Source organism: Buteo buteo, chromosome Z, assembly GCF_964188355.1.
Source record: "Buteo buteo chromosome Z, bButBut1.hap1.1, whole genome shotgun sequence".
Lineage (NCBI taxonomy): Eukaryota > Metazoa > Chordata > Aves > Accipitriformes > Accipitridae > Buteo > Buteo buteo.
Window position 1 is genome coordinate 49353764 of NC_134204.1, and position 11894 is coordinate 49365657.

At 44.7% G+C, this 11894-nt stretch overlaps 1 protein-coding gene across 1 annotated transcript; it reads left to right on the plus strand.

Moving 5' to 3' along the window:
• The first annotated feature begins 439 nt into the window (after window positions 1-439).
• NXNL2 (nucleoredoxin like 2) lies at window positions 440-10987 on the plus strand. Its single transcript, XM_075020276.1, has 2 exons — window positions 440-834; window positions 10383-10987. Exons 1-2 carry the CDS (start codon window positions 533-535, stop codon window positions 10549-10551), a joined length of 471 nt encoding a protein of 156 aa, XP_074876377.1. The 5' UTR covers window positions 440-532; the 3' UTR covers window positions 10552-10987.
• The last annotated feature ends 907 nt before the right edge of the window (window positions 10988-11894 follow it).

The window sequence follows — 11894 nt, forward strand, 5'->3', positions numbered from 1 at the left end:
GCGCCTCGCCCTCCCCTCTCGACAGACACCGGGCGCCCGTCCGCCGCCGCCCCCCGACCCTGCGCCCTTCGCCGCCGCCTTCGGGCGCCGCGCTGCCTGCCGGGGCGGTCGTGGGGTAAGGCTGAGCAGGGGAGGACCTCCGCCACCTGTGCCGCCAAAAAAACAAAAGCACAAGCAGCCGTGTTTTCCTCGGCTGCTACCGCGGGGGCGGCGGAGCGGGCGGCCCGGCGTCCCCCTCGACGGCTGACAGGGCTCCGAAACCGCCCGCCGCCGCAGGCACGGGCGGGGGCGGGGCGGGCCACCACGTCCTGCGGCGGCCATTGGCGAGCGCCGCTGTCAGTCGGCGGCGGGCAGATCCCGGGCGGCGGCGGCGGCGGCGGCGGGTGGGCTGAGTGGCGCGGCCGGGGCGGGAGGAAGGTCCTAGCGCGGGGGTGCCGCGGTCCTCCGCGGGCTCGCAGCCCCTCCCCCCCCCCCCCAGAGCCAGCCTTCGGTCTGCTGCGTCCCGCGGGGACCGGGCGGCGGCGGCGGCGGCATGGTGGATGTGTTCAGCGGGCGGCTCCTGGTCAGCAGGGACGGCCGCAGCGTGGACCCCGAGGAGGCCCTGCAGAACAAGGTGGTGGGCTTGTACTTCTCGGCCGGCTGGTGCTCGCCGTGCCGCGACTTCACCCCCGTCCTCTGCGACTTCTACACGGAGCTGGTGGAGGAGACCCAGCCCCCCGCCCCCTTCGAGGTCGTCTTCATCTCCTCCGACCACAGCGCCGAGGAGATGGCGGGCTACATGCACGCCATGCACGGGGACTGGCTGGCCCTGCCCTTCCACGACCCCTACAAGCAGTGAGTACCAGCGGCGGCGGCCCCCGGCCCCGCCCGGCCCTTCCCGCGGCGGGCGCCGGGGCCGGGGCCGCCCGGCAAGGCCGCGACGGGCGGGGCGGCCCGCTCGCCCGCCGTCGGCCTCTGCCGGCACCCCTCCCCGGAGCACGGGAGAGGGCGGGCGGCGCGGGCGCTTTCGCAGCGGTGTAAGCCGACAACGAAGCCCTTGAGGGAGAAGCTCCCCGGGGCCTCCGCCTGCCCCCTTGGCCCGCTCCTTCCCTTCCCCTGAAATCCGGGTTGCAGCCTCTTGCCTCGGGGGAGGCGCCCGCTGCGGCGGCCCCTCAGCCCAGGCTGAGCAGCGGCTGCTGCCGGGCCGGGCTCCCTGCGTCCCCGCGGGCAAACGAGCGGGAAACCAGCACCGTGCTTTCTTCAGGGGAGTAATGTGGCTGTGGCCTGTTACACCTGTGAAGGGCGCGATGAAGGAAGGCAGGGCTGGCGCACCGAATTTAGGCTTTAAAAGGTCTTCGAAGAGGGGTGGATAAGGACGCCGAGTATTAGGGAGGCGACGGGAACAGCGAGTTGAAAACAAACTAATGGCGAATGAAGATCCAGGGGCTGTTTTTCAGCACAGCGGTAGCTGTTATTGAGGTAGTTCTGGGTTGTGTAGCTTATTAGTGCTCTGGAGAAAAGGCAAGTGAAGAAGCCGCACAACTGATGGCAGAACAACTTCGAGGAGAGCCGGGCAAACTACGAAGATTCAGGCAGATACAAGTAAGCTACCTGAAAAAGAAACGTAGTAGCAGCTGGAGTTTAGCTGTGGCAAACGCACTGTGGTAACTGGGATGCAAAATTCTTGTGCCTATCGCTTTCTAAGGAGGCATTCCTGCAGGCAGCTTGCTCAGCAGAACAGCAGAAGGAAAGGACGTGACCGTGTGTAGGTAACAGGGTGAAGGATAATACCAAGAACTGTTCTGACAACCTGAATCATTTGGATGACTGTCAGAAACATGATTTAGCTCATACCAAGAAGTACAGATTGGGATTACAGGGGTACAGGTAAGGTGTTTAGGGCCACTGAGATGCCTATAACTGGAGACTTAAAATATGTGCAAATACTGGTAAAGGGATTTTTTTTTTTCCCCTTTAAGTAACATGTAGGTAGATTGTGGAAAATATTGTTACAGATGTCATCGAAGTCAAGGAGTTAGTGTGACTTTTAAACATAGACTGGGGAATTAAACTCGTAAAGAGATTTGTTCTTCTAACAAAGAAGTCTGTTCTAGTGCTTCCAGTAATTTCTAGTATTCATTTAACTCTAGATCCATCCCAGTGGGCTACCTGGGATAGAGGTGTGTAACACCCTAGCTACTCACTCAAGGCGGAGCAGGTTTACTAATCTCGTTTTCTCAGTGTGCTTTGACAACCTCAAGAGCAAACAACCTGAAGCCAGGAACTGCGTCATCCTTCCTTGGCTTATTCCTGGATGTCAGCAGCCAATTAATGTTAGGCCTTTTTAACAACAGTTTCCATCGACTTAAAAATAGATTGAAATAGCAATGCTTTTTTCCATAGTTCTCCAAAGGCTCCCCAGGCAGTAATTGTGTTTGGTATCTACTAATTCTAATAGAATTCAGGCAAATTTCCTGATGGAAATGTAGAAGTTGAAGTTACTGCATCCAGCAAGCTTTTCGGCATAGACCATGGGAATGCGCTTAAAGCTTCAGCCTCTGTGGATTAGGGGTCTATTTCTGACTCCGCTCTTGTCCAAGTCATGTGGAGTGGAGGTACAGAGACAGTTTAATTGGCTTTTCTGTGGCAGTCCGTAATGCCCTTCAGAATCCTATAGAGAAACACAGCTTATCCCATCATGGATAGCTGTGAGATCTCAGTGCTTGAAGTGGCTTATTTGAGAACAAAGTGCAGAGGGATATGAAAAAGCGATGTTTTTGAAGTTGTGTTTCTTGCATGCAACAATAAAAGGGCTGTGTGGAGATGTTCAAGGTGCTTAGGTTGAATTAACTGGTAGTTTGGCTTGAGGGATACTGGTGAATCATTGCAGACTTAGAGCAGACGGATGGATGTGTGTTCACTAAACCAAACTATAATTCTGGCTAAATACTACTTCTAAGTAAGAATATAATTTTAGAATTGTCTAATGTCAATTAATAATTTGATTATTAGTATGTATTAACATTCACATATTTATTAACATTTGTAATTCGTTAATATTTTTAAAGTTCCATTGCAAATAATTTGAATTGCTTGTTCTTTTGTGGACTATGTGAAGAAAGCATTTCAGTATCCTCAGTGAAGTTCATATACTATAGCTGGTGACTTCAGTGTTTAAGATGCATAATTGCAGCACAGACTGAAGTCTCTTTTAGGCACAATGGAGCCAATTTTAAATTTGCCATCTGAAACACATTTCACAAGCGGAAGCATGGTGTTTCTTGGGGATGATTTGGTCCTGTTAAAAAATAGCCTGCATTCACACTTGTAGTGTGTGAAGTGTAATGCCTTGCACATACCTGCAGAGAAGCAAAATACTAAATTCAGAGCAGGATCTCAAGACTCTCATGCTGTCAGTCCTGACTATTTCCCTGAGGTGGGACTGTACCTTTACTGCTTCATGCAGTTTGTGGCATGACTAACAGGAAATACTGCTCCTGATGCCTTGACTGTTTGCAGCCTTATTGTTGATTTTTGCTGCCTGAGGCACAGGCTTTTGATCCTTGCAGGGGTGTGTGAAGACAATCTAGTAGGAGGTGAGCACTAGAAGGAGAAAGGGAATAGTAGAGAGGAAGAGCAGGAGTAGGACAGAACATGTCAACCACAAATGCTAGTAAATGGGGACTGATGTTTTAATTATGATACACAAAGACATGCTGCCGTGTTTATACTGAGCCGTACTGTGAAAGGAGTCATCCTCTGTGTGGGTGCCCAGTGCATGCTAGCAGTTCTTGCAGGCTGCCAGATAGACAGGTATTTGCTGAGTCCATGTCCTGTACACCTCAGTGAAAATTAGAATCCCAAAGAATTCCTGAAAAAGGAAAATAAAAAGGGTATGCTTACACTTTATCTTAGGAAGCTTTAGGTGTGAGGGTGGATTGGCACCTACAGGAGTATGGGGGCGGGGGCTAAAAAAAGGAAGGCAGAAGGAGAAGAATGAAAGTATCTGAGCAGTTAAGAGCTATTGCCTGTTCTTAGTCTTTTTAGACCGCTATCCCAAAATCTCAACAGACTCTTTAAAATCCCATCCATATGATGTGCTTTTTTATGCGACCAACACTTAACATTGCAGAAAGTTCACAGCTAAAAGAAAATAGACATACAGCTGTGTATTACAGGGTATACTGCTAGAAGCAGATTAGCAGGCTGTCCATCACTTTGAAGTGAAAGCACTTCCAAGTGGAAGCTGTTAAAATTCAAATATTGTCAGATAGCACATTACACAAGTATATAAAAAGTACCATTTATGTTCCCAATATGGTACTAACTTTGCCTCGTGTTGTCTACATCTCAAAAACCCTCTTGCATACAGATCTTAAACCCTTACATAAAAATACTCACCTATGTTGTGAGTTAGCCCTGGTAGACAGCCAAGCCCCACCCAGCTGCTGGGTCACCCCCTGCCCCAGTGCAAGGGGGGAGAGAATCCAAAGGCTGAAAGTGAGAAAACTTGTGGGCTGACATAAAAACAGTTTAGTAGATAAAGCAAAGGTGAACACACAAGCAAAGCAAGATAAGGAATTCCTTCACTACTTCCCATTGACCTCCAGATGTTTCGCCGTTTCCAGGGTAGCGGAGCTTCATCCTATGTAACAGTTGCTTGGGGAGACAAACGCCATAACTCTGAATGTCGGTCCCTTCCTTCTCCTTTCTTCAGCTTTTATTGCTGGGCATGTTGTCGTATGGTATGGAATATGCCTTCATTCAGCTGGGGTCAGCTGTCCCAGCTTGCACTTCTTGTGCACATCCAGCCTACTCGCTGGCAGGGCACCATGAGAAACAGAAAAGGCCCTGCTGCTGTGTAAGCTGTGTTCAGCAATAGCTAAAACATGGGTGTTTATTAACACTGTTTTGGTAACAAATCTAAAACACAGCACCATGCAAGCTGCTATGAAGAAAATTAACTTCATCCTAGCCAATGCTAGTGCTACCTAGTGAATATAAAATCTGTGCTCTCAGAAACTTTCATGCGGCCTTCTCCTAAGAATCAAAAGACCTAACAATTGCAGTGACTTCCAGTTTGCCTCAGTCTTAATTTCATCCTTTAGTATTTCATATGCAGGTGAAGGTCACCCTCTCATGTTCTAACCTGCATGACCAAGGTCTGATATCTCAAAGGATTTGGATAAAAGATTCCCTGTGTCTACAAAGGTTACTCATTCAGTCTTCCATACCTATCTTTTATTATAGCGTCCCCTTCTGCTTTGTCTGTTTGGGTCTTAGATTTTTCTAGTCAGTGAGACACTGTGTGTACCTTTACACTTACCTGGGAATAGCTAGGCACTTGATTTTTAAGAATGTCATCAGTAACGTCAGTGTATTTTACTGTAAGAGAATTGAGTTTGCCTTTGTGGCACATGTGATGTTTTTATTTATGGTTAATGAGTTCATAAATTGCCATTGGAGTTAGTCCCATGGTGCATATGTAGTTTGTGCGGATGAGTCACAGGATTTGAGATCCCTATAGGAGAGGATGATCTTAACAGGTTTTAAAAAGTTATTTTTGTAAGCACCTGTACATACGTACACAGTGATTAAGAAACATTATCTGCAGGACTGTTCCTGGGCCTTCTTCAGGTCCATTCATTTTACAAGTTGCACGCAAATGTAAGAAGAATCTGTGCATGCCTCAGTCTGGTTTGATGCAAGCAACCTTCAGCCCAGAAGCTGTGTAAACAAGATGCCAGTGCTGGAGCAGATAAGCTATATATGCATTCCCTTAGGAAAGCAAAGTGTTAGTTTCCAGTCTCCATAGCAGATTACCTTCAGCTTCCTACTGTTCTGTCTCTGCCACAGTTGTATTAGGCATCTCAAGCTATTTTATTGTCCACTGAACCAGTAAAATGCATCTTCTACCCATCTTGTCATACAAGTGGTATAAGGTGATAGTCTTCTATGTGGTTTCTACATGAACTTGCTTTGGAATGTTTTTTCCCCCATTTTATTGGACTTCGGAAAGGTCTATGGGGATTCTTGGTTGCTTGCTTTTATTTCAGAATTCGCTGAGAAAGCAAACCTGTTGCCAGACCATATTATTGCTGCTTTTTTGCATTATTGCTTAGCCAACGTAATGGCAGAGTAGTATCCTTCACCTGTTGATTCTTCTTCTCTTAAGAAAAAAAAAAAAATGGAAGGAAATATGTGTTTCACGAATGTCTTGTCTGGGCCAGTATTTCACTTAGGTCTTACCTTCTGTATTTTTAAGACTCCTCCTCTTTTCCAGGAAATCATAGAGAATGCCTGTATATAAAGGTTTTGTATTTTTCAACAATTTCTACAATTTTTTTTTCTACTCAATCAAAATACTTTGGCATTTGAACCTCACACAGCAGATGTTCTTGTTTGTGGTGATGGTGCTCGGCACTACATTTTCATTTACTGTGTAAGTTTTGTTTTGAGAGGGAAGTTATTCATATTTTGCAAGTTGGCTATTCTGTTATTGCTTGTTTGTGTCTCTATCCTCTGGTTCTTCTAAAGATGCTTAATTTCTACTCACTTTTATATAAGTCAATGCAGGGAGGTAATTTTCCATACAACAGATTACATTTGTGTTGGGGAGCCTGTTACTTTTAGCTGATTTGTTGCAGTTCACTTAATCTGTTTCTTATACCCCTTCTGAAACACATGATCTCTTCCTCAAAACTGATTACATTTTTCTGGGATTTCTTTTAGACTGCACAACTTGCATCTTAGGTGTAGAGTTCATGTTCCTCACTTTTCCTGTTAGATTCCAGCATGTCTGTCACCATAGCGTGCATTCCTACCACTAAAATTGTAGAATATCACTTATGAGGATGATGCACTAGAAGATATTTTCTTTAACTTCTGCATATCAAAATGAACATTACGAATTCATTAGCATCTACATTGTTTCATTTGTGGCTCTCTAATGTGAACGTCTAGTACAATGAATGGATGTGCTGAGGGTGACCTATGAATAGTGTGACATGGTAGGAGGTAGGTAATAGTTTTCCTACCTTTTATCTTAGTTTGAAAAGAGTGGGGAAACACCCCAGTGTGTTTCTGACTTTATGATCATCAGTCTAAACCCATTTCTCTGCCTGCTTATTTGTATTCAACAAATGGTTTCCTTTCTTCTTCGGACCTTCAGTGTTAATGAAAGTAGTGTTTTTGCTATTGCCATGTATTTGGAAAGAATTTGGTTTTTGCACTGTCCTGATAAACATGGCAGGAAACTTCAGACATTCTTTATCTGCTTTTCTTTTTGAGTTGGAGCTGGGGCAGTGAACTGGTTCTAGAGTTCCTGGAAACACTTGAGGCTCCTCCTGTTGAGCAGCTCTCTCAACAACTAACTCTGATTTTATCTGATGTCCACTGAGATGTTTAATGAGCTCAGAGCTCATTGACTGTCTTTTAATTACTTCTGTTGTAGATTAATAAAATTCATGCCAAAAAGTTGTTGTCAGTGCTAGTGATTAAGTCTTAGTCTCAAAAATGTTTCTTCTGGCTTACTTGCATCCTGAATTTTACTTTTTCGTTTGCCCTGAAACATCACCCTTCCAAGTGAGGGGAATTTCTTATATAGAAGATACTATCTTTGTATAAAGATAGATCCATGTGCCTTGCTATTTTCCTCTTCTTTATTTTGTCCTTTAACAAACAAACTGTGTCATAGCTGTTACACTGTTTCCTTGGAAATGTTTTTAATCTTGCCATTTCTGTTGCCTGTGTCATGCTCAACTGAAGTGGCTTACAATGCGGTATTCTTTGATTCTCTCTCCTGTTTTTGCATATTCCTTTTGTTTTCATCTTACTCGTCTTTTTGAACTCATCTATGTAAACAGTGAGTTGTGTTTTACTACTTCATGTGGCTGATAGCCTGCTATTTGTGAGCTTTCATCTCTGTGGTCGTGTTGTAGTTTAACCCCAGCAGGCAACTAAGCACCGTGCAGCTGGTCGTTCACTACCACCCCTGCCCCCCAGAGCAGCGATCCACCCCTCCTGGCCAACTCCCCCCAGTTTATATATTGGGCATGACACCCTATGGTATGGAATATCCCTTTGGCTAGTTTGGGTCGGCTGTCCCGGCCGTGTTCCCTCCCAGCTTCTTGTGCCCCTGCTCTCTGGCAGAGCATGGCAAACTGAAAAATCCTTAACTTAGGATAAGTGCTACTTAGCAGCAGCTAAAACATCAGTGTGTTATTGTGTGAGCCGACACAGGCAGGATGTGGGAATAAGCACAAAGCGATGGATGAAATGCAAAGAGTAGATTTTTCATTACCTCGTGTACTAGGGCATCCCCGAAGCAGCACCTGGGCAGAGGCACACAAGCGGGAGCACAGGCACCACAGAGCTTGGTCCTTGCTAGAGGATCGCCAAATCTGCTCTTTGCACCTGTTTTTCAGGGATTCGCGCAGGCGTAGTTTACCACAGTGCTTTGATCTTTCCCACAGCAGGGCAGGAATCTCACGCATGTTCGACAGAATGCCTCTAAGTCTATCACAGGCCTGTATTACCTGAACACAGATGTTCTACTTGTCAAACACACAAGGAGAGACAACAATTAGAAGGATGTATTTTTCTACACCCTATCTGCAAGTCATAATTCTCCTCCCCATTCTTCCCTTATTTTCCCACAGTTATCAACATTATTCTCACACCAAATCCAAAACGCAGCACTGTACCAGCTACTAGAAAGAAAATTAACTCTATCCCAGCTGAAACCAGGACAAGGGTGTGATGCCAAGTAGTCATGCCTTGTTATTTATTGTGTGGCAGTGTCGGCTAGTATTTTTGATTCTCTTTGGATGTTTTGTGTCCTTTAGGTTTTTCCCTCCCAAATGTTATTTTTATTTCTGGTATTAATAATCGATTTAATTTTTCATGTGTCTTGAGTTTGATCCCATTAAAATTCCATCCTTCAGAAGTCTTACTAATTTTTCCTGGGTTACCTGATCATCAGTTGTTTGAATAGAACCTGATTTCATTCATGGAACGTCACTGTTTGTATGGCTTTTTAATTTTTTAACTGTATTTTAACTACGTGTTGTTTTAAAACAGTAGGCTATTTAAGACCGAGTTATTTGCAATCTATATGGATTTTTCTGTCTCCTGACATAGATAAATGGCCACTATTATCTGTATGATGGACAGAGGACTGTTGTGGTTTAACCCCAGCCAGCAACTAAGCACCACGCAGCCACTCACTCACTCCCCCCAATCCAGTGGGATGGGGGAGAAGATCGGGAAAAAAGAAATAAAACTCGTGGCTTGAGATAAGAATGGTTTAATAGAACAGAAAAGAAGAAACTAATAATGATAATGATAACACTAATAAAATGACAACAGCAATAATAAAAGGATTGGAATGTACAAATGATGCGCAGGGCAATTGCTCACCACCCGCCGACCGACACCCAGCCAGTCCCCCAGCGGCGAATCCCTGCCCCCCACTTCCCAGTTCCTAAACTAGATGTGACATCCCATGGTATGGAATACACTGTTGGCCAGTTTGGGTCAGGTGCCCTGGCTGTGTCCTGTGCCAGCTTCTCGTGCCCTGGCTGGGCATGAGAAGCTGAAAAATCCTTGACTTTAGACTGAACACTACTGAGCAACAACTGAAAACATCAGTGTTATCAACATTCTTCGCATACTGAACTCAAAACACAGCACTGTACCAGCTACTAGGAAGACAGATAACTGTCCCGGCTGAAACCAGGACAAGGAGGAGTTGAAATTTTATTCTGAGACAACTTAGTTGGGTGGCCCTTATTGCAGATCTTTCAGCTGCTTATATTTCTATATGTAGAAGGCTCGTTTCACTGAGGGCGTTTAAGGCATTTCTGCAACCTCTTCTATTTACACTGAAGGATTATGCATCATGCTTTAATGGATATTATAGGAAGTAGCTCTATGGGATTGGCCCACTTGAACATCTTTGTATGGGAATAAATGTCTACTGCTTATTTAAGTGAGATCCTCCTCCTATCCAGTAAAAAGGGACCAGAAGACATCTGGTTTGGGCTAGTCAAAACAAGGTGGAAGGGTGTGTCACACTTTCCTTCCATGGACCTCCTTATAGTCTCTGAGAGGCAGTCAGTCTCTGCTCCTGTGGAGGCTGGAGGCAGCAGTGAAGAGCAGTTACAGGAAGGGTGCTGCAACTCCGAACTCCCCAAGCTAAGTTTCACCATGTAAACTCCCAGCTGCAGCCTTGTTCATCTCCCTGTACTACCCAGCGCTCTGCCTCAAGCTCTGAGGAAGCCCAGGAGTTCATCACTTCTGCTATCCCATGCATCCTGACCAGAGTACCCTTCATGAGAGACTAGGAGTTTTCTTAAAATACTCCCTAATGGTGTGTTTTATTTTTAATTTTTTCCCCTCAGTGACCTGAAGAAGAAATACAGCATAACAGCAATTCCTAAACTGGTGATTGTGAAACAAACTGGAGAAGTCATTACTGACAAGGGAAGAAAACAGATCAGAGACAAAGGGCTATCCTGTTTTCGGAACTGGCTTGAGGGTGCAGATATCTTTCAGAATTTTTCTAGCTAAAAAGTTGGCAGATAAAAGCAAGACAAGGCATCATGGAAAACTTTGTAGAGCTCTGAAAAGATTGTTGCCTTGTTCAGAACAAGAAGGGTAAGGCTTATTTATGTTTGCTTGTAAACAAAGTTTGCTTTCAACTTGAAGATTAGCTATTCCAGTAAGTCATAAAATGCAATTACCATTTTATTTGTATTGTTCTATCTACTATATTCAGATAAACCAAAGCATTCCTGTTAATACTGAAGAACTTCAGGAAGATAGGCTGTTTTAGATAGTAATAATGGAGCACTGTGAAATCTATGCAAACACTTACTCTGCAAAATCTGTACAGTAGAAATTATATATATGCACAAACCTATTTTTCTTGACAATTTTTTTCTGGTGATTAGCACATATTTTAAGAAAAGTAAATTGTTTGCTTTAATAAATAACTGTTTATGAAGCATATGTGTCTAATGTGTCTTCCTTATCTATCTTAACAATCTGATAAGAAAATGTCATGATTTTTAAATCTGACATATTTTTTTCTCGGTACTGAAGAAATACTTTTCTTTGGTTTTATTACTTTGTGTGGAATTTACTTAAGTTCTGCTGAGTTTTCCTTACCCCTGGAGTTTTTAAACTTGGCACTGTAAGCTAAGTTGTTATCTCCCAAGTTAACATTAGGCCAAGTCTAAAAAGAAAGCATTTTCCATCTCCTCCTTTTGCCAAAGTGTTTAGAAGAAAACGTAAAAAATGGTACCAGCTCTCTATGATGAGTGCTCATGTTGCATCTAAAGTACAGCCTGGTTTGCCTCCACCAGTTGTTGTGTTCAGATTTGATACCCAGTCTTCATGACTGGGATCCCAGGCCAAAGATCCATTGCAATTGGTGAGCTAAAGAGACACTTCCTATGCAAGCCAAGAGTTTGTTGATCAGAATTTAAAAGACTTTAACAGAAATATTACTAGTCTGGTTACTAGTACTTAAGTTACTAACACTTCAAGTCTAGATTACTCAATTATTACACTTCATTCCCGATAAAGATACAGTTAAAACTGATACACATTAACTTTTCAGTTCTTTTCCTGTGTTCACCCTTCCTCTTGGTTCTGATGTTAACGGTGTTTTCCTGAAGATGATGACTTGCCTCCGACTGGACTGTGTGCTGCTGATCACAACCCTCTGGGCCTGGCTGTTCAGCCAGGGGGGAGTGGCATTTGCTCCCTTCAAGCCTCAAGAACCTCTCGCGATGGACATGACCTCTGAATGACAGCAGCCAGCTCCCTCAGCACTCATGGGTGCAACCCATCAGGCCCCATGGACTTACATACGCCCAAGCTGGTTAAGTGCTTCCTACTCCGGTGGT

What these genes read in the sequence shown, in the direction of transcription:
- NXNL2 (XM_075020276.1), top strand. Translation starts at nt 533, where the DNA reads ATGGTGGATGTGTTCAGCGGGCGGCTCCTGGTCAGCAGGGACGGCCGC. An exon ending in TTCCACGACCCCTACAAGCA is followed by an intron (nt 835 to 10,382) that starts GTGAGTACCAGC and finishes TTTTCCCCTCAG; the next exon opens with TGACCTGAAGAAGAAATACA.